At 42.5% G+C, this 27,397-nt stretch overlaps 1 protein-coding gene across 1 annotated transcript in view; it reads right to left on the reverse strand.

Moving 5' to 3' along the window:
• Positions 1-200: 200 nt before the first annotated feature.
• Positions 201-27,397, reverse strand: part of LOC126259847 (uncharacterized) — a 695,000-nt gene continuing 667,803 nt past the window's right edge. The window contains exons 4-5 of the mRNA XM_049956902.1: positions 12,142-12,360; positions 201-332 (exon numbers count right to left, since the gene is read on the reverse strand). Of these exons, the coding sequence (XP_049812859.1) occupies positions 231-332; positions 12,142-12,360 (321 nt within the window). The 3' untranslated portion in view covers positions 201-230. The remainder of the gene's footprint in view (positions 333-12,141; positions 12,361-27,397) is intronic.

The following is a 27,397-nucleotide window of genomic DNA, read 5'->3' on the forward strand; positions in this document are numbered from 1 at the left end:
AAAGTAGCTTTTGCAGTACATGTACACTACTTCATGCCATCATATACCTTGCTATCAATTTATAGGAACACTACCAAAGTGCATGTTCATGTAATATTCATTTTATGTAGACCTTTAGAATGCAGTAGACATAAGTAAGTTACACATTTACAACAGTATCATTCTTTGACAGATGCAAATTCTTTTATACAAAGAGACAAGACAGCAGTTGTGGTGCACCCTCCTGTGTGCTATTTCCTATGGTTTTTCATGTGATTCTGGTCCCTTAACTGGTAGCGGTACTGGTGTTTGTGGGCATTGGTCACATGTTCCATTCCAGATAAAGTTGTAATCTGAAACACAACATGGATGCCACAGTAGTAACAAAACCTCATTGCAGTACAGCAATTTTTAATGTTTGTAATTAAAAGAGGATAAATACTTATTTAAACAATTAGTGAACAACAGCATGAGCAAACTCCATAACAAAAATTTAAATTTATATCAGATGATTCTCTTCTATATTTACCACTATTTCCCAAAATTGTCAATAACAGTAATTTCATTCTGCAAACAATTAATAAGGGACATAAATGGAATATAATGTTAGAACAGATAAGGATGACAGTAAAAATCAGTTGTAATTGTTGTAAAGAACCCAATCCAGCATCTACCCATTGATATTAAGGTAATCTCTGAAAAGCCTAAACCTTGATGGCCATAGAGGGATTTGAACTGTCTTCCTCACAAAGTGTGTCCAATGCCTTAACACTATGCACCTCAGTAGATAATAATATAAAGAGCGTACATTATTGCTAGAAATCATAGCTGTTTCCTATAACCCAGATACTCGTATGTTCAATGTTCTTAGTTTTCAATATCATTTTACTGTAATTGTTTTTAATATATTGTAGTTACGGTCTTCTGGTCCTCCACAATAGTATTTCTTGTGTGAGCTTCTTCATCTCTGCATAACGACTTCACCCTACATCCATTTGAACTGCCTTACTATATTCAAGCTATGGTGTCTTTCTACAATGTTCACACCCCACACTTCTTTAAATTACTAAAGAAATGTATCCTTAATGTCTTGTGACATGTCCTACTAACATATCCCTTCTGTCCTTGGTCATACTCAGTATCCCTCCATTAGTTATCTGATCTACCATCATTCCTCTGCTGCTCCACATTTCAAAATTGCCTTTTTTCACCTTGTTTGTGTTATCCATCACACAGTTAACAACCATGTAAGCCCACATTCCAGACACATACTCAGACAAGGCTTCCACTCATACCAAGGACAGTGGCTGAGTGGGAAGACACTGGACTTGCATGATCTAGGACAGTGGTTCAAATCCCTGCCCAGACATCTGGATTAAGGTTTCCCTTAGTTTCCCATACATCATGTAAGTCAAATTCTGGGATGATACCTTTGAAAATGACAGGACTGGTTTCCTTCTCCAATCTGAACTGGTGCCACACCTCTAATAACTTTTATATCCTTGGAAAAATTAACCATAATCTCCTTCTTCAACATATGTCTCTTTTCTTGCTATTACCAATCTACATTTTATATCTTGCCCTCCTCAGTTATTTAGTGCCTATGTACCAGGACTTGCCAATTAATATCAGCATCTTACTTCCTATCTTACTCACCTACAGGGTGAAAATTATAGAACAATATGAAAAAAATGTAAATTAATTACAGACTACAGTATGAAAACACTTTATTCAACATGTAAATATCACTACAGATATTCAAATTTAGGTTATTACATGTTAGATTTGCCTGCCATCATTGGCAATTATATGGCACAGACAAATAGTAAAATTTTGTACGACCAGCTGAAGTGTCAGCATATCGATGCTGTTGATGACCTCCTGAATGGCTGTTTTAAGCTCAGCAGTGGTTTTGGGGTTATTGCTGTAAGCCTTGTCTTTAATATAGCCCCACAAAAAGGAGTAGCATATGTTCAGATCCAGAGAATATGGCGACCAATCGAAGCCCATGTCATGGGAAGCCCAGAACCAGAATATGGTACCCAGAGTGCTCCTCCAAGACAACAAACACATAATGGGGTCGAGCTCTGTCTTGCATGAACCACATCTTGTTAAAATCAGGATCACTTTGGACAGTGGGGATGAAATCATGTTCCAAAACCTTCACGTACCATTTAGGTCACCATGCAATCAAGGAATATAACATCAGTTATTCCCTGACTAGACATTACACACCACACAGTCACCCGTTGAGAGTGAAGAGACTTCTCAATCATGATATGTGGATTCTCAGTCCCCCAAACATGCTAATTTTGCTTATTGATGATCCCATTCACATGAAAATGGCCAACAACAAAAAGGTGCCTGCAAATGCACATACAAATTCTCATCATGCCCCACAGAAAACTGTGCAGTTTGAGAGTCCTAACGCAAACTGTTCAGAAGTTATGACAATTTTACTTCATACAGTTCAATAACTGTCACCCTGTATCACCAGAGGACTTAATTTAATTATATCCCAAAGCACTGTTTTTTATCTTTGTACTGGCCAACTGGGATCAAATAACAACTTTACCTTGTATTCTTTCTTTGTTATTTCCTATTCTTCCAGTACTCCACCTCCTCCCCATGTTGTCTGTTCTTTTCTTCTGTTCTTTTTTAATTATTTATTTCTTCTGCGTTGAAAGCATTCTAAATTTAGTATTTTCTCCTTAAAAGTGTTTATTTCTGTTAGTTCTGTTTGCCTCATGTTTTTTCCTTCTAGTTCTTTTCTTATTTCTGTCACCCATGCTACTATTGATTTCTTTTTTTCCATGAATACAGAAATACTTTTTCATTTGCTGTTCTTTTTTATTTGGTAGAGGTGTCCAAAGAAGACTAATTGTTGCTTTGCCATTACTTCTGATTTTTCTCTATATTTTTGTGTATCTCCTCATTCTTTCTCATTTTACAACCATACATGAATCATTGTCATGCATATAAACATTCTGGCCTTACCACTGTGGTATAGTGTTTTAATATCAAATCAAACAATGAAAAATCCAGGATGGAATGTTATAAGATTATGAAAAGATAAAATGTTACTCACCATATAGCAGAGAAGCTGAATCACAGATAGGCACAACAAGAAGACTGTCACAACATAAGCTTTCAGCCAACAAGGCCTTTGGTGAAAATAGTCCACACACACAAAAATCACACACACATATGCCTGCAGCCTCTGGCAGCTGAAGCCACACTGCAAACAATAGCAGCAGTGCATGATGTGAGTGGCAACTGTGTGGGAGTAAGGAAGATGCTGAGGCAGGGAGAAATGGTGATAGCACGTGGAGAAGGGGGACAGTGAAATGCTGCTGTGGAGCACAGAAGGAGAAGGTAGAGAAAGGGTAGTCTGGAGGTTAGAAAGAGTGCAGGGGGTGGTGGGGGGGGGGGGGTGGAGGGTTGCAGAAAAGGAGAGAAGTAAAAGACTGTATGTGGTGGTGGAATGAGGGATCTGGAGTGTAGAAATGGGAAGGGGCTGGATGGGTAATAAAAATGCCCATGGCCTTACCACTGTCGAACACTACCTTTCCCATGCCCAACGGATTCCAAACCAACAATCTCCTTCCCAGTCACCATGAACAAACTGTATCCTTACCCATAATTAGTTCTCCTACAGACAAATCTGGAGTATGCTTATGGGCAACTGCATGGTACCATCCTAAGCCTATCTATTCTCGGGTCATCTAGAGGAATCCTTCCTTAATATCTAGAATACTAAACTCCTGACCTGGTTCAGATTCATGGTGACATCTTTCCGATCTGGATCATGGGTGAAGACACCCTATCCACATTCTTCCTGCACCTCAACTGGTTCTCCCTCATTTTGCTTCACCTGGTCCTACCAACCCATCAAACCAGCTTCCCATATGTTGACCTCCACCTGAAAGATGGCTACATTGGTACCTGTATTCAAATCAAACCTACAACACACTTTGACAGATGCCACCCGTTCCATACCAAGAAGTCCCTTCCATATAGCCTGGCCACCCCAGGCCATTGCATCTACAGTGTTGAGTGGTCCTTCTTGAAACTTACTGAGGGCCTCACAGAAGCCTTCACAGACCATAATTATCCTCCCAACCTAATACAAAAACAAATCTCCTGTGCCTTATCTTTCCAGTCTCCCACCAACCTCTTGAAGTCTCCAGGCCAGCCACAGAGAAGAATTCCCATCGTAACTCAATACCACCCAGGACTGGAAAAACTTAACTGAATTCTCTGTCAGCATTTCGACTAACTCTCATTGTGTCCTGAAATGAGAAATGTTCTGTCCATTGTCCTTCTCACCCTTCTCACAGTGGTATTCCACTGTCCACCAAATCTACACAATATACACGTCCATCCCCACAAAAACCCTGCTCCCAACCTCTTACCTCATGGCTCATATGCCTGTAATAGACCTAGATGCAGTACTTTTCCCGTACATCCTCCCACCACTACCTACTCAAGTCCGGTCACAATCATCACATATCCCATCATGGCAGGGCTACCTGTAAAACCAGTCATGTAATCTACAAACTAAGCTGCAACCACTTTGCTGCATTCCATGTGGGCATGACAACCAACAAGCTGTCTGAAACTTCCTGGCAGGTTAAAACTGTGTGCCCAACCGAGACTCGAACTCGGGACATTTGCCTTTCGCGGGCAAGTGCTCTACCATCTGAGCTACCAAAGCATGACTCATGCCCGGTACTCACAGCTTTACTTCTGCCAGTATCTCGTCTCCTACCTTCCAAACTTTACAGAAGCTCTCCTGCGAACCTTGCAGAACTAGAACTCCTGAAAGAAAGGATACTGCAGAGACATGGCTTAGCCACAGCCTGGGGGATGTTTACAGAATGAGTTTTCACTCTGCAGTGGAGTGTGCGCTGATATGAAACTTCCTGGCAGATTAAAACTGTGTGCCCGACCGAGACTCGAACTCGGGACCTTTGCCTTTCGCGGGCAAGTGCTCTACCATCTGAGCTACCGAAGCATGACTCACGCCCGGTACTCACAGCATTACTTTTGCCAGTATCTTGTCTCCTACCTTCCAAACGTCTCCTACCTTCCAAAGGTAGGAGACGAGATACTGGCAGAAGTAAAGCTGTGAGTACCGGGCGTGAGTCGTGCTTCGGTAGCTCAGATGGTAGAGCACTTGCCCACGAAAGGCAAAGGTCCCAAGTTCGAGTCTCGGTCAGGCACACAGTTTTAATCTGCCAGGAAGTTTCATATCAGCGCACACTCCGCTGCAGAGTGAAAATCTCATTCTGGGAACAAGCTGTCTGTCTGCATGAATGGCAACTGACAAACTGTGACCAAGAAACAAATGGACCACCCTGCTGCTGAGCATGCTGCCCAACATGACATCCTTCATTTCACTGACTGCTTCACAGTTTGTGCCATATGGATCCCTCCCACCAACACCAGCCTTTCTGAATTGTGCAGGTGGGAACTCTCCTTGCAACACATCCTATGTTCCTGTAACCCTCCTGGCCTCAACTTTCATTAGTCATTTTTTCACCCATCCAGCCCCTTCCCTGTTCCCATTACAACCCGATACAGCCCTCATTCCACCCACGCACCCAGTCTTACTTCTCTTCTTTTCTGCAACCTTACCCCCATTTCCCCGGTCCGCCTAACCTCCTGAGGGAACCTAGCTGCCCTACCTTCTTTCCACCTCGTCCCTGTGTGCTCCCCAGCAGCACTTCACTGTACCCCCACCCCTACCCTGCTATCCCTCCCCCTCTCCACCTCAGCCTCCTCCTTACCTCCACCCAGTTGTCTCACCCATGATGCACTGCCACTGTTGCACCTATTTTCAACAAAGGCCTTGTTGGCCAAAAACTTATATTGTGACAGTCTTTTAGTTGCACCTATCTACAACTCAGTATCTCCACTCTATGGTGAGTAGCAGCTTTCTTTTTCATAGTGTTTTAATATTGTCCTTGTATGTATGCAATTCTTGTTACACATATTTTTGTTAAACTGTAATGTGACAGAGTGGGGCCACACTATCCAATAATACTAGAATACCTGAAACTGGACTACTTGATACATATGTCACATTTTATTTTAGTTGACCACAATATTATTGCACCTGGGAGTGAGGGTGCTTCAATTGGCTTACTGTGAGTCAGTGTTAATTGGGGCTGACAGTATATGCACAACTGACCTGAAAGCATTGACAGTGCAACGAGTTTTCCTTTTCACCTCTGTACTTGTTTACTGTAACACTACCATGTGTTTTGGATAAAGGCCCAGTGCAATAATATCATGGTTTAGTAATACTAACTCCCTGTGAACACCACATAAAGGTCAATTATTAGCAAGCTTTTCTGGTGTTTGACCATGCAACTGAATTGTATAATGTTCTCTTTTCTGAAAACATAGAAAAGTTTTGTTAAAATGCAGTGCCCTGCAAATTAGTTTAAAATTCTAACATCATAAATGTTTTGAAATGCGTGAAACTCCAGGGACAATGATTTTAAAATATAGACCTAGCTTAATGCTCAGCTACACCTGGCATCAGATGAACAGTGTTTTAAAAGTTCAGACTATTTGCTCTTTCCATTTTATTAACTCTTACATATACTGCAAATATTTCTAAATCTATCTATTTCTAAATAGGCCTATATCTAAATTTACTAAATCACTCCATTTTACCTGTTTGTGTTTCTATATATTTTAGTGTAATTTTTTTTTATATTGTCATAAATTTTGGATTTTCAGCCATAATTTTGGGAGCAGTTCCGTTCCGTATTTTTTTCCAGTACATTTATTTTTGCAGCTGCCTCTATTAGACTTTCTGGAAGTACTGAAAAATCATCTGCAAGAGCCACATAGTTAGCCTTAATTCCAGTTATTTTCTTTCCTGAATTATGCACTCATTTTGGTGTTTGTTTGGATCCAAATTCTAGATTCTTATAATTTTTTCTAAAATGTAGCAAAAATGATAATCTGTCACCTTGTCTAACATGTGTTTTATTTCAAATGGCTGAGACTTCTCCCCTAAGTTTAACTTAAGGTACTGTACTTGTCAGGGTTTCATGAGTTATGTTTGCTGAATTCTCTTGTTCAAAAAATGTTCAAATGTGTGTGAAATCTTATGGGACTTAACTGCTAAGGTCATCAGTCCATAAGCTTACACACTACTTAACCTAAATTATCCTAAGGACAAACACACACACCAATCCCCGAGGGAGGACTCGAACTTCCGCCGGGCCAGCCGCACAGTCCATGACTGCAGTGCCTTAGACTACTCGGCTAATCCCGCGCGGCTGAATTCTCTAACTACGGTATTTTATTTATTGTGTCTCTGACTAACAAATCTGAAGCTTTCTTGAAATCAATAAATGATGCTAGTTTAGGATAGCTGGTTGACATACTGTGGTGAATTGTTAATTTTAAACTAAAAGTCTATTTGTGCAGGATCTTAACTTTCAAAAACCACATCACTACTCTCCAAGTTGTTTGTCTAAAGTTTCCTCACCTCTATTCACGGGGATTTTTGATAAAGCTTTGTGATCTACTGGAAAAAGTAACACTCCTCTGTTACTTTTAACATTTTGTTTGTCTCCCTTTTTATATGGTGGTGAATTAATACTATTTTCCACTCTTCTGAACTCTTTTCTGCTTTTCAAGTGTTCTCAAAAAGCAAGTGTAGGAAACTTATAACTTTAGTTTCTGGCCATTTAAGTAATTCTGATGTAATACTTCATTGTTTTGGGGTGTTTTGATGGCTTCATAAATTTCTAGCTCTGTTTTGTGGGATTTTATGGTATTGCTGGAAATTCTAACTTAACTGGTGAGACTGGATAGTTTAATAGCTGGCCAAAAATATTTCTAATGTATAACAGTTTTTAAAATTATTTAACCTTATTTTGTGATTTTCATTTATGAAACAAATAAAATTGACAGTGTGTTTAAAAGTTTGTAAACACTTCTAGTATTATTCCTGGTGAAATTTTCTTTGCATAAATTATGGGTTTTCAAAATTTTTTCTCAATTTTTTTTTTAATTTTCTATAGTAATTTTGGCTTCACTGGATTTGTGTGTGTGTGTGTGCGGGGGGGGGGGGGGGGGGGGGGGGTTCCTGGGTTTCCTCTTGTTTTAGATTAAATTATATTTTAACCTTAGAGAGATTCTGATCCAAATCAAATTCCCCATTTTGGATTGCTTAAACGTTCATAAAATCCTTGATATTCTTTTTGGATATGGCTACATGATCCAGTTGAAACTTTGCTAGATTTGCATTTGATGATATCCAAGGTTTAGCCTTTCTTGGAAGTTTAGAAAAATGTGTGGACATCAGTTTTAATTGGAAAATTTCACATATACTGATCATTTTTTCTCCATTTCTGTTTGCTTCTAAGTTAACTGGATATTTGTCTACAATATTTTTAAGTTTCTTTCCCTCCTCAGTTTTTGCATTGGAGTAGCTGAGAAGTATTTCAACACTGCTTTTTAGTATTTTGGATATTTCAATCCCAAAATTCATTAACTATCTGTAGATTCCTTCTCTTGTCTTCATTTGTAGGTGGATGGCAATTAGTAAAGATATCACTTTCATTCTTGCACTTTATTGTTAACAGGGACAGTCTGCCATCTGATTTTTTGTTTACATAAAATGTTATTACAAATATTGATATGTTTTTCATTATCTTATTGCTGGATTCCCTTCATAAATTCTGTAATGCTTTTAAGAATCTCGTTCCTGCACTGCTTAAATTTGCATGTGTTTCTCCTGTAGAAACTGTTCAGTTCCTCCTGAAACATGTTTAATGTGCCAAAGTGGGCCAGTACCACCACTTCATTGTAAATGTTGGGGCTCCCCACAGTCCTAGGTCCCAATGCGATAGAAAATGTAATGATGAATTTCTCATCAGAGTCACCATCTGGGGTAGTGCACCCACTACATGAACTTGCCACTTTGCAATCTAAAGTTGTAAATTGTAGAAATCAGGAAGTACAGACTCATTGTTTTATTTTTATTCATGTTTATCTGATAACTTCTTTTCAAATCACTCTCTATTCTGTTCGATCAATCATTCATGTTGGTTTTGCTTCTCTGATAGAATAAGAACATCATTAGCAGTTCTTAAAGTTTTGGTTTTTATTCCGTTAACTTTAAATCCTTTTCAAATATCTCTCTGGTTTCATTTACCTCAATACAGTTGAGTATTGTAAAATCCTTTTTTGCCTTCAAATGCAATCCATCGTTCAACATGTGGGCTAAAAGTATATGACATTCAGGACTTCATTATTTTTTACTTGTAAACTATATGTACCTACAAGGGATACTCATGAAGTTTTAATTGTAACCTCAAAAGCTGTGTAATTAAATTTTTGTTTGTGTGTAGCTGTATGCATGCAATCCTGTTACAGATATCTCCATGCTACAGTACCATAATACACCTTTAGATGAGCTAAACGAAAATTACTCTTCACTTCATCACTAGGCTGTGCCATTTTGTTTCAGTTCCTTTAGCAGCATGCTCTGGTACACTGATGAAGGGATTTTAATGCATACCTGGACTGTAGACATGTATCTTGCAGACAAAAAAATTAATTACACAACTCTGGAAATGGTAATTAAAACTTTATTACAGTCCCCCATCTAAGTGTTAATTTTCATTTATCATGACCAAATACCTAGAAAAACAGGAGGTGCTACCACAGGCTCTGCCTTATAAAATGATTCCCACGTACTTATTAAAGTAATCCTCATTCTGGAATGAACAACAGGGAAATACAGCCTGTCAAGAAAGTGTCAAATATCTATCAAGTGACTGTGATGAGTGAATACTGCCTGTGTTATAGGGCAAACTCTTTAATGCAGTTAATGGATCAAAGCAGGTGGAATTTTGTACCAGCACCTAGCTTACAGCTCTGGAAATGCAGAGGGTGGTGAAATCAGTAAATCAGATAGTTAAAAACTTGAAATGTCACTAACAAAATCTGCAACATTGTCAGAGAAGTGTCCTCTATGCCTTTAACATGTATGAATTTAGGCTGATAAACTTTATCAGAGCTCAGTTTTCATTAATAGCATATGAAAAGGTGCCACTGCTTGAAACAAACATCAAGATTTCTGTCTTTTATTTCACAGGCTTTAAAATTTCCAAAAACCTAAGCACTTGCTGGTGGACCAATTTATCAAATTTTTCCATAACAGAATTTTCAACCAGCAAAGGGTTGATGGACACATTTGTTTTTAGTTGTAGGTGGACAAAAGTGAGAGTCAGGAAACTTTTCTACAAAGGAATACATAGCATCCTTGAGTTGTAGACAAGATGTCATGACAGGTGACACAACATAACCAACATTAAAGTCTTTTAGAATACATGTAAAGGCTGTTAGTAGCACCAAAGTTAGTAGATAGTCCCTAGTGAATGAAACATGAACTGAAATTAAAGGCAGCAACGCAAAAGCTGAAATGCTTAACTCCATTGTAAAATGCTCCTTTACGAAGGAAAAACCAAGGGAATAGCCCCAGTTTAATCCTTAGACCACTGAAAAGATGATCAAAATAAGTATTAGTGTCTTTGGTGTTGAGAAACAGCTGAAATTGTTAAAATAGAGCAAAGCTCCAGGGCCTGATGGAATCCCTATCAGATTCCATACTGAATTTGAGGCTATCATAAATCCTATTGAGGAAAAAAATATAATAATTTTATACAAATACAAGGAATACACTGTTACATATTTATGTCGGACAAAGATTTAATGACAGATCTCCCTGGACTTTAGTCTATGCATTAACCTAGTGGTTCTCTTCTGTAATACTGATATTATATTCAGGTTCAGGTCTGCTGCACAACCCCATAGCTCAGTAACATAACTGAGAAATGGATAAACTGTGCCATAGTAAATAATTTTAGTATTGGACTTGGGACTATTTTTGCCAGCTGACTTATCAGATACAATCTGCTGCTGATTTTCTCATATGCAGAAGTAATGTGGTTTACGCAACAGAGATTTTTGTCCAGGTAGACACCAATAAATTTAATATCAACTGTTTCTGCTGATGTATTGCTACAAATATTGTTTATTTCAGCTTCAAGAGAACTAGTTGTTTTTAATGTTAGTCACTGGATTTACTGATGTTAGCGTATAGACCCGTATGTAGTATATATGTGGCTACTTCTGTCACACTCTTAGTTGCAGTTGAGTGTAATGTCTCCAAGTGTTTTTCGTAAAGTAAGAAGTTGTCATCAGCAAAGGTTACTACAAGTGAGCTGAAGGGTTGTGCCATGTCATTGACAGGAACCAAGAATAGAAAGGGACCAAGGATCGATCCCTGGGGTATCCCCTGGATTACTGTATCTCTAGCACTCCATCTTCATGGCACGAGTGGCCTAGCAGGACCATCCTCAGAGGAGGATGGGGATAGGAGGGGCATGGGGTCAGCACACCTCTCTCCCGGTCATTATAATGGTATTCTTGACCGAAGCCGCTACTATTCGGTCGAGTAGCTCCTCAATTGGCATCACGAGGCTGCGTGCACCCAGACAAATGGCAACAGCGCATGGCGGCTGTATGGTCACCCATCCAACTGCCAGCCACGCCCAACAACAATTAACTTTGGTTATCTCACGGGAACCTGTGTAGCCACTGCGGCAAGGCCATTGCACCGTATCTCTAGAAGAGTGGAAATCTATTACCTTATTACCCATTTTACGTGATAGTTTAGTACACTGTTTACGATCTGTCAAGTATGCGCATAGATTAATCCTTGATGTTGTAAGCCTTCAGTTCTCAATGAGTAACCCATGGTTGACCGAGTCGAATGCTTCGGAAAGGTCTAAGAATATGACTGCTGTCTTCATACCTTGGTCTAGGAGGGTGTACACTTTAATAGAGAAATTCAGAAACTGTAGAAGTTGTGGGCTGATCTTTCCAAAATCCGTACTATGTTTCTGTTAACAATTTGTTCTTTTTGTAGTGAGTTTCCTTAAGTCTTGCTTCCATGATCAAGTACAACGTAAAAATTGCTTCTCTTGCGCCTTTACGCTTCCGAGTGAAAAAGTGATCGTCATCTAATGACTCCTCGCTTTTCTTTTCCATACAAATATATTCATACAAATTGTGGACGATGTAAACGAATATTACAATGAGGACAGGGGTAGGTGGACTTACCAGGAGTGTTGCGGCAGTTGTAGCTGCGCAGTTCGCACATATTGCCGAAGGTGCGGCAGTAGAGGCCGTCGCAGGTGCAGCCGCAGACGGGTTTCCAGATCTTGGGGCAGGCCAGGTCGCTGCACGGCGGCCCTGGCGGGGGCGGCGTCGGCAGCCAGGGGAACCCCGGTTTGTGGAGCTCAACCACTGGGTCGCCGGCGGCTGCCAGTGCCGACACCACTGCAGCACCAAAAACCCCAAGGGTTGGGATTTTATCTTGTTAGATCTGTCCAATCTCACGTGCTTTTAACATCTCATCGGCAGCATGGTACCAGGGATGGTACACCAACTCATTTACAATATGGTGAACGACAGAATTGGCTCGAGGACCCTCGACAGACTCATCCAGACAGCCATCTTGTGTGAGTTGAGCAACGAAGCAGTATGTAAATCCAGATGACTAGACGCGGATTACAGCTTAATTAATGTCGAAGCTCCAAGATGAACAGGTAACCACATTAAGTTTCACAGAGGATCTAGTCATTCTGGCTTAAATGATCGAAGATTTCAAAGAACTGCTGAAATACTATTATCTGAAACTGCTCCCACATCGAGTGCCCTGGGAAAAACTTCATAGCCCTCAGGAGACAATACAGTTATACCGCGTAATACTTCGTCTAGTCCCAATAACGAGTACTATTTGGCGAGGGTATGCCCTACCCAGGTGAAGCCATTCATTCATTGACGATTAGATCCTATAGAACGATAGAAGTAAGAGGAAGCTGACTAGTGCGTTTCATGCGTTGTTCCAAACATTCCGAAGCATTTAGTCAGCCCATCGACATGCAATAGAGCACCTGAGTGATCGTCAAACCAGGAATGTATACACGCAATCCTGTGAACATTACTATTGTCGTCTTGGATGCAGGAAATGTCCACAACAAACTCATAGTGCATACATTCATTATGAAAATGGGTGTATCATCACCTGCTAAACCACTGGATAGACCTTAACCAAACTTGATATGCATATCACTTACTGTCTGGAAACAACCACTGTGGAGTAAGAGCGATCTTTTTCTCAAAGCAGCATAGCTCATTGCGCGCAAGTAAGCAGACCATATTCATCCAATATTTGAGAATGAGAGCAATTAGTGACTTGCAACAAACTTTACACATAATTTCAAACCTTAACGAGACTTATTCTATCTGACGCACCCTACAAAGTTCATTGCTCGCTACACTTTCGCTGTTCATGCAGTAAAACCGCCGCATTAGGCGTGATGTTTTAATTTATTACTTCCTTACTAATAACACCATTCGTAGTACATTCTGCAGACAGTATTTTCATTTACTGATGAATGTACCTGCAAAAATATATCATTGTACGATACACAGTTCACGACATATGACGCCATAAACACTGACGCCATAAAACGTCATGCATGACGTTTTAATTTATTACTTCTTTACTACTAATTATTTTCCAAACACATTCTGCAGACAGTACTTGCCTAGATCACTGAATGTACTTACAAAATTATATCACTGTACGACACATCATTCAGGTGATGTGACGCCATAGGCATTGAGCTGCGTGAAAACGAAACTACAGGGTGAAATTCGCTAGGGTTACAGGTGAAATATCAGTTAAATATGTTAAATATAAGTGCAATATATGTGACATGAGCGTACCCTGGCAAAGCTGATGGTAAAAATTTCCTCTTAAGCTCCTGGATCGATTACAACCAAGCTTGGTATACTTACTACTAACTATCTGGAACGACATACTTTGGGGGTAGCTAACTGGAGAGAAATAATGTGGGCTTAGGAACCACCAACTTGCTATTGGGGTGGGGATGATAACATGATGATGGGGAGAGAAGAGGGAGGGAGAAGGAGTGGATAGATAGGCGGAAGGAGGAGATGGACGGTGAGGGGGCGAGCAGCAGATGGGTAGAAAGTGGGGGAGGAGCAGATAGACAGAGAGGGGGAGGAGGAGATTGACAAAGAGAGGTGAATGGAGGAGATGGAAGTAGCGACGATGTGCAGGTGATGGACAGAGAAGCAGGGAAGAGGATATGAACTAACAGAAGATTGGAATAAAAACATACCCGGACAGTGCCGGCTACTCAGCTAGTGAAGATATAGAAGAAAGGCCAATACTCGGTTCAAGAGAATATTGATACAAACATGTTGACTGTAACATGAGCGCATGTGCCCAAGTCAGGGTAGGAAAAACATTCCCAATACATTACAGAGCCACCTCCAGCTTGAACTACGCTTTTCACAGACAGGGAGTTAAACACCCTGTTGGGCCATGAGTGCACTGGACTTCTTGCACCATTTGAAAAGAGACAAAATCTCTACAAGCCAGTCAGCTAATGCCCAGTTTCTATTTGCTAGTCCCACTGAAGACGTGCAACTCTGTCTGCTCCTGTGACAATACCGTTTTGCCGAGTACTCAACTCCAAGTTAACATAGCACGTAATTCTTGTCACATTATGGGCCCGTGTACTGGGTGAGGTGGAGCTGCATTCACTGACAGCAATAATTCATGTTGGGTTTGAAATCCATTGCATTGATAAGACATGAACTTCGTCGCTGGTCCCTGTCGGTTAGGATGCTTTCTTACAACCACTGTTCTTATGCTGAGTTACATGGCTGTGAGTAGTACACCACGCGTTGCAGACATGCTTGACAGTTAGCGTTGACACACCATCATGTCGGGAAACTTCAGGGTCTGATGTTCGAGAGAGTTAGCTCAGATTTTGGCTTTAAAAAAATTACATATGTCATGCTGAACAGTAGAAATGGGAAAACAGAGCCTTGCCAACATCAGGAATAGAATACATACAAGAGAACAAGTGCAAGAATTTTAGTACCTAGTAAGTTATACCACATAACATGGCTAAAGAGAGGAAGACAAAAAAAAAAAAACGCCACGAAAGTTTTTCTCAGCCAAAGAACTGCTGGCATCCTTTATTGAAATGAATGCAGATGGAACAGGGAACAAAAGAATCGGTTGCAGCTGGTAACGTCTGTCATACGTCGTCCGGTATCTTACAGAGTACTGAGGAGTATTTTTCTGAAACTATACGTTTGCAAGAAAGCTTTGTAAGAAAGTTGAATGAGAACATTGGCAGAACCGGAGAAGAATACATAGGAGTAATTTGGGAGTTTAAAGCCATGATTCCGCCAAGGCTGTAAGCCTTCTGCCGAAACTTAAAATTTTAGTGATACATCATGTTTGAGCAGTTTACCCGCCAGGGTAGCCGAGAGCGCTACCGTACTGCTTCCTGGACTTGGGTAGGCGCGCCAGCTCCGGATCGAATCCGCCCGGCGCATCCAGCCTGGATGTGGTTTTTAGGCGGTTTTCCACATCCCTCTAGGTGAATACCGGGCTGGTACCCCTGTTCCGCCTTAGTTACACGGCTCGCAGATATCTGAACACTTTCGCACTATTCCATGCATTACAGTCGATGCAGACAGTTGGGGTACACTAATTCTGTCCTGGGGAGTACGGTGTGGTGGCAGGAAGGGCACCCGGCCACCCCTTAACCATTAACATGCCAAATCCGATTAACGATTGCCGACCCTGCGTGACTGCGGGTCAAGGCTCAAGCGATAGATAGATAGATAGAATCATGTTTGAGCAGTTTAGGTCGTGCTGATACACATCGATGGTGCACTTAGCAGCTTCTCCATATCAATTGCAAATTGCTCATGTCAGAAACGCCTCAGTTCGTAGTAATTGACGGAAAGTCATCGCGTACAACAGAAGTAATATCTGGCTTTCCCCAAGGAGGTGTTGTAGGCTCAAAAATGGTTCAAATGGCTCTGAGCACTATGGGACTCAACTGCTGTGGTCATCAGTCCCCTAGAACTTAGAACTACTTAAACCTAACTAACCTAAGGACATCACACACATCCATGCCCGAGGCAGGATTCGAACCTGCGACCGTAGCAGTCGCACGGTTCCGGACTGCGCGCCTAGAACCGCGAGACCACCGCGGCCGGCGGTGTTGTAGGCCCTCTTCTGTTCCTGAGCTACATAAACGACGTAGGAGACAATCTGAGCAGCCCTCTTAGATTGTTTTCAGGTGAAACTATAACTCACCGTCTTGTAAAGTCATTAGATGACCAAACGAATTGCAAAATGATTTAGCCAAGATATCTGCATGGTGCGAAAACCGATAATTGATCCTAAATAATTAAAAACGAGAAGTTATCCACGCGAGTACTAAAAGAAATTCACTGAGTTTCGGTTAGACGATAAATCACACAAATCTGAAGGCTGTAAATTCAAATAACTGCTTAGGAACTACAATTATGGATGACTTAAACTGGAACGGTCGCATCGGTAAGGTTCTGAGGAAAGCGAACCAAAGACTGCGATTTATCGGCAGAACGCGACAGGTCTAATATAGAAACTGTTTACATCACGCTTTTCCATCTTCTTCTGGAATATTGCTATGCGGTGTGGGATCCGCATCACATGGGACTGACGGAGGACATCGAAAAGTTCAAAGAAGGGCAGCTCGTTTTGTATCACCGTGAAATAGAGGACAGTATGCCACGGACAGGGTACACGAACGGGGGTGACAGTCAGTAAAACAAAGACTTTGTTAGTTGCGACATGAGCTTCTCGTGAAATTTGAATCAAGTTTTTCTCCTCCGATTGCGAAAATATTTTATTAGTGCCCACATACGTAGGGAGAAATGATCATCACAATAAAATAAGACTAATCAGAGCTAGCACAGAACGATTCAAGTGCTTGTTTTTCCCACGCGCCATTGGAGAGCAGAATGGTAGAGAAAAAGCTAGTAGGTAGTTCGATGAACTCTCTGCCAAGTACTTAATTGTGAATTGCAAGTAATCATTCGGACATAGTTGTAGAAGGCCGAATCTGGCCTGTGGAGACGTACTTATATTATTAGATTCTGATGGTTGGTAAAAGGCTTAGAGCTCCAATGGAACTTTAGTTTTAACTTTCAATAAGTTCATAACTGCTACTGAAGGAAGTCAGAAATTTAGTGGATGGATAAAGTGAGGAACTTAGTTGGGAATGAAAAAAATTGGGCGACAAACAGTGTAAAAACAAGAAGACAACAGAACCTTTGCATATTGGCACTACAAAAGAATGCTGAAGATTCGAATGATCTATTGTTCAAATGGCTCTAAGCACTATGGGATTTAAATCTGAGGTCATCAGTCCCCTGGAACTTAGAACTACTTAAACCTAACTAACCTAAGGACATCACACACATCCATGCCCGAGGCAGAATTGGAACCTGCGACCGCAGCAGCAGCGCGGTTCTGGACTGAAGCGCCTAGAACCGTTCGGCCACAAGAATAACCTATGAAGACGTATTGAAGAGTGAGGGGGAGAAGCGGTTTATGGTACAACCTGACTAAAAGAAGTAAGAGTTTGACAGGCTACATCCACAGCATCAAGGAACAGCTAATTTGGCAGTGGAGGTACGTCTCGGGGATAAACATTGTAGAGCAGGACGAAAGGTTGAATAGTGTAATAAGGTTCAAATGGCTATAGGCTGCAGAGATAATGACACTTGTGCAGAATATCTACCTTGGAGAGCTGTATCAAACCAGTCTCTGGGCTGAAGACTATTACAACCACAGTAACAGCAAAAACAAACAGCAGTAGGAACAACAGGCTGCTGAAATCCCCTACGAAGATTCCTCATGGTAGGAGTGGTCAGCTTACAAGGACTATGCTTAATAATCTAGGAATAATTAATAGCCTATAACACGGGAAGAAGCAGTGAAACCGTAATTGAAAGCAAATAGAAGAAAATGTACAAAATATACGAAGGATGTAGACATGAAAAGCCGGCCGGGGTGGTCGAGCGGTTCTAGGCTCTGTCTGGAACCGCGCGACCGCTATGGTCGCAGGTTCGAAACCTGCCTCGGGCATGGATGTGTGTGATATCCTTAGTTAGGTTTAAGTAGCCAGAAAGAGATTTTCACTCTGCAGTGGAGTGTGCGCTCATATGAAACTTCCTGGCAGATTAAAACTGTGTGCCCGACCGAGACTCGAACTCGGGACCTTTGCCTTTCGCGGGCAAGTGCTCTACCATCTGAGCTACCGAAGCACGACTCACGCCCGGTCCTCACAGTTTCACTTCTACCAGTATCTCGTCCCCTACCTTCCAAACTTTACAGAAGCTCTCCTGCGAACCTTGCAGAACTAGCACTCCTGAAAGAGTTTCAGTAGTTCTGAGTTATAGGGGACTGATGACCTCAGTAGTTCAGTCCCATAGTGCTCAGAGCCATTTTTACACATGAAAACATTAGTTCAAGGTGAGGTAGGGCGCCATGCCAGTCGAAGTAGTGATTACAAAAACAACTGTAGTATTTAATAGTAGCACTCCCGGGTATAAGACTGCTTATAAAACCACTGTTTCTTCTTCACGTGTTGTTCATCTTCAATTGAACACCATTGGACAAGTGCAACTCTGTACAAAAATCATCGGAAGAGAATATACAGGGTGTTAAAAAAAATGGTGGTAGCACTCGTCAAAACAAGAAAAATAAGTCCAATAAATATATGTCCGGAAACCTATACTTTCCGAGATAAACACGTGTTTATAGGAAGGGCTGCCCGACGCTTGTTTGTGAATATTAGCTTGTTTGTGAATATTGCGTTGGCGCTCCATCAGATGCGTCGGTAGGGTATAATGGTGTGTTACTCACAGTATCCTACCTACCATTAGGTGGTATGCAGTCGGTTGTGTGGTTCGAGTCGTGTTGTAGGCTACGTTATGTTTTCATCGTGTTTGTGTGCCTTATTGTACAGTACTGTCAAGCCTGGGTGCGTATCATGGTACCTTCTTCCAAACACTATCCACTTTATGTGTTTACTGTTCTTGCGCTATTTGTACGTACAAATGGTGTGGTACATTTACATTTTCCCTCTTCCACCACTGGTTAACAATGGAACCCTACCACTCGACAGCTCAGGTGAAATGGCGAATATGACGTTTTGCTGTGGCTTAGCAAATGGACGTAGCCTGCGAGCCCGTGCCCTCTACGCTGAAAAATACCCACAGCACAGAGTGCCCTCTGATAAGCTGTTCGGCAGACTTTCCCAGCGTCTGAGGGACGCAGGTACTCCTGCATCTCGGAAGACTGATAAATGGGATGCCCTGCACATTCCGCGCACCTGCCATGGAGAAGCGTGTGCTACGTGCAGTGGGAGAACCCCCTGGGACCAGTGTGCAACGATTAGCAGCAGCAGAAGGCGTGTCTCAGTCTCCTGTATGGAAGGCACTTCATGAATAATTGCTGTAACCATATCATTTACAACGCGTTCAGGCCCCAAGGCCGCAGGATCATCGGGGCAGACGGTGGTTCAGTCAATGGCCGCTACAAAATTGTGCCACAGACGCACTGTTCACATACAAGATTTTATTTACCGATGAGGCAGGGTTCACGAGAGATGGTATTGTGAATCCCCAAGCAATTCAGGAAAGAGGGCATCAACACCGATTATCAATCAATGTATGGGCAGGTGTACTTGCTGATAGGGCCGTACGCGTTACCACAGACGTTAACTGGGCCCACTATCTGAAATTACTCATTAATGTATTGGCTACCTCGCTGGAGGCTGTGACACTGCAGCAACGAATACAAATGTGGTTCACGCATGATGGCGCACCAGCACACTTTCGTCACAACGTGCGCGAATATCTGACGCAGACATTTCAGGACCTCTGGACTGGTCAGTGGTGGACGCACACCTTCGCCTGCTCGTTCCCCAGACCTCAGTCCGCTAGACTTTCGGTTATGGAGACACTTGAAGGAATTGCGCCACTCCAATCAACAACGTGCGGAAACTACAGGGTCGCGTCTTTACTGCGTGCCAGCAGATACAACAACGACTGGGTATACTTCAAAGGGTGATTCATTCCTTACGCTGGAGGGCAGAGGGGTGCAAAATCATGAATGGACGTCACGTTGAACACCTCCTGTAAAAACGTGTTTATCGCAGAAATTATGTATTTCCGGCACCATGTTTATTGGACTCCCTTCTCTTGTTTCGATGAGTACTACCACCTCTCAAAGTATTCGACATATTTTTTTAACATCCTGTATATGACACCACGAACTATTAACAGTGGTGAATTTAAACAAATAGAACTGTTATCATTGTCAGGCAAATATTGAATTTAGATACTAGGAGAGAAATATTGCTACTGTGTAGCAGCAATATAGCACAATGTTTAGTATAACGATCTGTTTGTTGGGGTACGTAATCTCTGACCACCCTTCAGATTCTCAAATACAGCTGTCTTAGGCCAGGGGCTGCAGCGACTGACGGATAAGTATGGAGTTTTCTATACAGAGAAAAACGACTGTGATGAACTTGCTGCGGACAGGATGTTTGGTAGTTAACGGAAAGAAAAGTAAAGGAGTCAGTGTAATACTATTGAAAATGGCATTATTTTTACGTCACTGGTTGCTAAAGGCAATCTATTACATAGGAGGGTAATGAGAATGTATTATTAGAACTTACGAAGAAACAGCAGACAGCTGAGGGTCTTCATGTCGATACGACACTTGAGACAGGAGAGTTGGAAGCACAGTTTATATGGCACGCGGGACTAGCACAGGTGACAGAACGGTTGAGCGATTGCATGACACAGATAATAGCATCTCACAAAATGTTTTTGCTGAAAACACGTATCTGTGTGTTAGTTCTCCTTTTGTTTTCGCTGTTGCCACGAAGTGTAGTGATCATCTGAGACTTGAGTATACGGAATGTATGTTGTTATTTTGAATGTTCAGTAGTCATGGCCATTATCTTTAGGCCGAGACGTGATGCTAAGCTCCAATTTAACTTCAGTTCCGTAGCTTGGCTCACACATTGGTTTAGTTTGTCCTCAATGGCCAGTAGAGTCAGTGATTACGACAAAGGCACTGTCTCTTAGTGGAGTAGACCTCAAGTCACCATCCATCCATGCTCCTTTTGATATCGGTCGTTTACATAAATCATACCAGGTGAATGAATGGCTGATCTAAACATAGTGGTCAACTACAGCAGTGTAAGATAGCAATGTAGAAGTCATTCTTCAACGAGATGTTACGCTTTACTGTGCTCCATTCTAGCATCTATGCTAGAGTGAGTACTGTGATAGCTCCTAGTCCACCGCACAGTGCAAGATGACGCAGTGGTAAAACAGCGAGCACAGCGGTTCAGTCCCCAGTGCAGCCATTTAGATTAATGGATTTAGATTTTTCGTGGTTCCTGGCAGATGACGGAACGGTCACCTTGAAGAGGACATTCCGATTTCCATCCATGTCCTTCTCCAGATCCAGGTTCATGCTCCACTTCTAGTGCCCTCAATGTCGGTGGTACATTAAACCTTGTTCTTCCTTCGTCGCATTGGACTATGGCGGGAGCTACCGGTAACATCTCGGAAAAAAAACATTTTGGTTCACACTAAGGATAGATAGACCGTACGAAGATTAGAGCAGAATACTTGATTATTGCTCGTCAATCTTGAAGTATCACCACAAAGAAGTGATAGAGAAAGAAGAGCAGCGCATTTAATCACAGCTTTCTTTAGTAAGAACGAAAGCGTCACAGACGTGCTCTTCCTACCCCAATGACAGACGTTATACGGGAGGCGTTATGCATCACGAAGTGGTTTACTGCTAAAACTCTAAGAGCTTAAATTCGCAGCAAACTCAGCCAACATTTTGTTTCATCCTAAGTATTTCTCGTGAAAAGATCATTAAGGTAAAATTAGTGAGTTTCCTGCTCACATTGAAGCTTAGCGACAATTGTTCTTCCTCCTCACCTTTTGCGATTGGCGCATGAAAGGGGGGAAGTGACAGTGGTGCAAAAAGTATCCTCCGCCACGCACCAGAAAGTGTCTTGCATAGTATAGATGAAGATGTAGAATACTTTACAGTGGCATCATTAGGTGAAGGAAATGGGGTGTCCTCCCTCCTCACGGCTCTTCTTTCAGCGACAGCTCATGAGGAACTCGAAACTAACTTTCCACTTTCCTCAGCTCCCCACATCCGATTCTATTATGAGTCGGGGGCCGGGGGCGGGGGGGGGGGGGCGTTAACAAATAGTAACCCCTTTCTTGGACGATATTGCCAAACAGCGGAAGCGTCTGCGCGGAAAGTAAACTGTCTGTGGCATCTGTCTGTGAGGAACGAAAAAGATATACATAAAGCGCCTAACAATCAGGCTGCGGCCCAGTGGCGATATTTAAGTTCCCAATCGAAATGATACTATCGCAAGACAATTAAAAGGGATATTGCATGAGCTGTTTCGGTGTATATGCCTTTCTCAAACGGTTTTGAACAGCCTTAGCGCATGTCGTAATCGAATATCTAATTACAATATGCCAAGATTTTTTTATTGCTTCCATAATATTTGTACTTCGTTGCGACTTAGGACATGTGTTCCATTTGATGATCTGGGGCCGGCCCGTGTGGCCTAGCGGTTCTAGGCGCTTCAGTCTGGAACCGCAGGTTCGAATCCTGCCTCGGGCATGGATGTGTGTGATGTCCTTAGGCTAGTTTGGTTCAAGTAGTTGTAAGTTCTAGGGGACTGATGACCCCAGATGTTAAGTCCCACAGTGCCCAGAGCCATTTGAATCATTTTTTGATGATCTGGTGTACTGCAATCATCTTTGACTGCGCGAAAAGGTTTTGGTTCTGTGAGTTTCGATTTTAGATGAAGAGAATGTTGGCTAATTGTGCGCAACGGATAACTGTCCACATTCAATATTTGAATGTCGCGGTAGACAGGCCGTCTTTCGAGTAATGCTGCCCTCTTACGATTCTTCTAAGTAACAAGCAGGAACAAGAAGACAGCCGCCATCTGATCTGAGGAATGTGTATAAGGCGAATAAATCGAGCCAGTTTCTTGTTACATTCAACACACAGAAAAGAAAAAGGTAAACTTACGGTTTTTCCCAATTCACTTTTATCTGTGTTATTAAAACATGTAATTGTAATTACTTGTATCACTGCATGGATGTGCTTTCTAAACATAACACTTTAACACACAGAACCTGATCGTATTAGTACGTAACCAGTAAGTCCCTGAGCCTTTGCAGAATCGAACTCCCATATACAAAACGGCTTCAAACTTCTGACTTCTTCACAAATGAGTTATTGTGTTATATATCTGACGTTGCATATATAACCGAGAATAATTGTAGAAAATATTTGAAATTCTGTTTAAAGTGTATTGGAAATTCATTATCAAACACTGGATAAGTATATTTTGGATAGATTCGCGCTCTGTTCTTAGTAAAAGCTAATTTTTCACACATCTCAGTGTTTACGACGTCATACTTCCGGAGCTATGAATCGTACAATGATACACTGACAGAAAGAAATCGCAGGTCCTAGGAGTTGTGTGACATACACAAAGGTTGGTAGGTCTGTTTCACCACCTGAAAGATGATCAGTCGTATAAGAGCGGTGCTAGTAGCGCCACTATGAGGATGCAAATCAGGGTTGCTTTAAACAGAGGCTGTAACTGTCGTGAGCATTAGTTACCTTCGAAATTGGACGTGGTGATTTGATGTCAGTCAAGAACGCCTTCAAGACGACAAAGACGCCATTATCAACATCTCACTGAGTTTGAACGAGGTCGTGTAACACGGCTATGAGAAGCTGGGTTTCCTTCTGCGACGTTGCAGAAAGACTTAGTAGGAACGTAGCCACTGTACATGGTGGCTGGCAGCGATGATCACGAGAATGTGTGGTCGCAAGAACACCGGGCAACGGACGGCCACGCGGCACTGCCGAGAGGAAAGGCCATCGTGTTCGGCGTATGACTCCTTCGAATCGTACCGCATATACAGCAGCAATTTGAGCAGCACAGTGATACAATGAACTGTTACAAATCGGTTACTTCAAGGACAGCTCGGAGCCAGACGCCCTGTAGCATACATTCTACTACTACTACTACTACTACTACTACTACGTGATCAAGCCCAGTGGACCGCACGCATCTACAAGTTTCCTCCTCCACTGTATTCTGTCCATTGCTGCTATCCGCCATTCGTCCACATCTATTGACATTTGTTTTAAATCTTCATGGAGTCCATCCCTCCAACGCTTCTTGGGTCTCCCTGGTGGTCTCTTTCCTGTAGGTGTGAAATCCAGGAGCTTCCGAGGTCATCTGTGATCCTCCATCCGGGCCACATGGCCTGCCCACTGCATTCGTTTGGCTTTGACAGCTCCTGCTATGTTGGGCTGCTGGTATAGTTCCTCAAGCTCTTGGCTGTATCTGATCCTCCATTCCCCTGTATCTGCATCCAGAACCGGACCGAAGATCTTCCGAAGCACTTTTCTCTCAAAGACAAGGAGCTTATGGAAGTACTGTTTCCGGATACTCCATGTCTCACAACCATATAGAACAACAGGCTACTGACCTCAAACCAACACCATTTGCGACTTCAATGGTGTCAAGTGAGAGATAACTGGAGGGCGGGGTAGAGGTCTGTAGCGTTTTCTGACGAAAGCTGGTTCTGCCTCAGTGTCAGTGATGACCGTATGTTGGTTAGGAGGGGGCCAGCAGAGGGCCCGCAACCAACAGTATGCGTGTTAAAACACACTGGACCTACACCTGGAGTTATGGTCTACGGCGTGATTTCGTATCACAGCAGGAGCTCTCACGTGGTTATCCCACGCACCCTGACTGCAAATTTGTATGTCAGTCAGGTGATCCACTCACATACCGCGGTTGTGACCAAACATGCTCTAGAGAATGTCGATATGTTGCCTTGGTCAACTCGATCACTGAATCTGCCTCCAACCGATCACATATGGAATGTCAGCGGACGACAACTCCAGCATCATCCACAAAAAACATTAGCCGTCCCCGTATCGACCGACCAATTGCAAAAAAACATGGTACTCCAACCCACACTCAGATATTAAGTCCCATAGTGCTTAGAGCCATCCATCCCACAAACTGACATACAGCACCTGCACAACAACAGGCATATGCTTATGCATGCTGGTATTCAACATCCTAGTGGTTGCACTGGATATTAATGTACCAGCATTTCACATTTGCAATGGCTTACCTCGAGCTTATATTAACCCATGAATTATTAGGTCCTCTTGAATGATATTAAGGAAATCAACAACAACAAAAAATGGTTCAAATGGCTCTGAGCACTATGGGACGTAACTTTTGAGGTCATCAGTCCCCTAGAACTTATAACTACTTAAACCTAACTAACCTAAGGACATCACACACATCCATGCCCGAGGCAGGATTCGAACCTGCAACCGTAGCGATCGCGCGGTTCCAGACTGCAGCGCCTAGAACCGCTCGGCCACCCTCCGGCCGGCAAATCAACAAGTGACATAGATAACACTAAATAGGTAGTTTCTTTTAGAATTCGCTAAACCTGACGATGGGATATACGTTCGTCCCAATATCATTTTTATTAAGGTATTGCTCAAAGTATGTCCTCGAGCTTCCTTTATGGATTATAGAATTCTAGTCTACGTACCTCCTTACTGAGCCTCTCTTGTTTACTACGTGACCATAATTTGACAATAAACGCCCTGTAGAATTCTTCGCAATTACTACACGTCTTGGAAACATCGCTGCCCCATAGGGCGACGTCTCTGAAAGTGTGCGACACGATAAATTGGATGTTGTGACGCTTCGATCAAGATCTCGCAAAAATATTCCGAAAGCTTTTGATGAATACGATAGGATGGGGCATATCCTTCTTCAAACAATGGGTTCGAAACTACGTATTTTTAATTATGCCTTGCTCCAGTTTAAGAGACCAAAAGTCGGAAATTTCATTCCGAATGTCCCCTATTTGATTGACATATGAACTACAGGAAGATGCAAACTCATCATAGTCTACATTCTTGCTCTTGAATCCTTTCTTATTTGTTTAAAATTTTTGGACTCGGTATCTCTTCCGAGCTTACCTTCTACAGTCCTTTGGTTTTTAGCTATGCGCTTGTCTTTCATTTGCTGAAATTCCGCTTTGAAATTTTCGGTTAATTCATGATTTAAATTAAATTCTTTTGTGACCTGTTGCACAGCAGAAGATATTTCCGTACTAATCCGCTAGTTAACATCGTGGGACTTCGTTTCAATCCAGTTGCCATCCTCTCTTCCCACATCTTTGACTGATTGGCTAGGTATTCGTGTATTTGCATCGTAGTGTCTACTTCCAAATCATTAAATTTTTCAGTTAAATTGTCCATAGTTGTTTCTACTGTGGTCTCAGTTGTCTTAGCAGCTTGAATTTCGCCTTTCAGCTAATTCACCAAATCCAAAAGACCTTGGTATATTGTTTTACGTCAGTTGACCAGATTTGTTCTAAGTCAGCTAGGATTTTCTAATCTTTTCTTCGTGTTTCCTATATCATTCGACTTCTTTAGCCACCAATCTCCATTCGATGTAATCAAGAAACTGTTTATTTTGTTCTGCCAGTCTGTTATCCCTCTCAGCCCAAAACGCAGCAAATTTTCACCCATTTCACCTTGCTGTCTTTCATGATCCCTCTCTTCCAGTTACTTCAAAAATTCGAAAAACGAGTCTCTGGAACTACACTCCTGGAAATGGAAAAAAGAACACATTGACACCGGTGTGTCAGACCCACCATACTTGCTCCGGACACTGCGAGAGGGCTGTACAAGCAATGATCACACGCACGGCACAGCGGACACACCAGGAACCGCGGTGTTGGCCGTCGAATGGCGCTAGCTGCGCAGCATTTGTGCACCGCCGCCGTCAGTGTCAGCCAGTTTGCCGTGGCATACGGAGCTCCATCGCAGTCTTTAACACTGGTAGCATGCCGCGACAGCGTGGACGTGAACCGTATGTGCAGTTGACGGACTTTGAGCGAGGGCGTATAGTGGGCATGCGGGAGGCCGGGTGGACGTACCGCCGAATTGCTCAACACGTGGGGCGTGAGGTCTCCACAGTATATCGATGTTGTCGCCAGTGGTCGGCGGAAGGTGCACGTGCCCGTCGACCTGGGACCGGACCGCAGCGACGCACGGATGCACGCCAAGACCGTAGGATCCTACGCAGTGCCGTAGGGGACCGCACCGCCACTTCCCAGCAAATTAGGGACACTGTTTCTCCTGGGGTATCGGCGAGGACCATTCGCAACCGTCTCCATGAAGCTGGGCTACGGTCCCGCACACCGTTAGGCCGTCTTCCGCTCACGCCCCAACATCGTGCAGCCCGCCTCCAGTGGTGTCGCGACAGGCGTGAATGGAGGGACGAAT

Source organism: Schistocerca nitens, chromosome 5 (assembly GCF_023898315.1).
Source record: "Schistocerca nitens isolate TAMUIC-IGC-003100 chromosome 5, iqSchNite1.1, whole genome shotgun sequence".
Classification (NCBI taxonomy): domain Eukaryota; kingdom Metazoa; phylum Arthropoda; class Insecta; order Orthoptera; family Acrididae; genus Schistocerca; species Schistocerca nitens.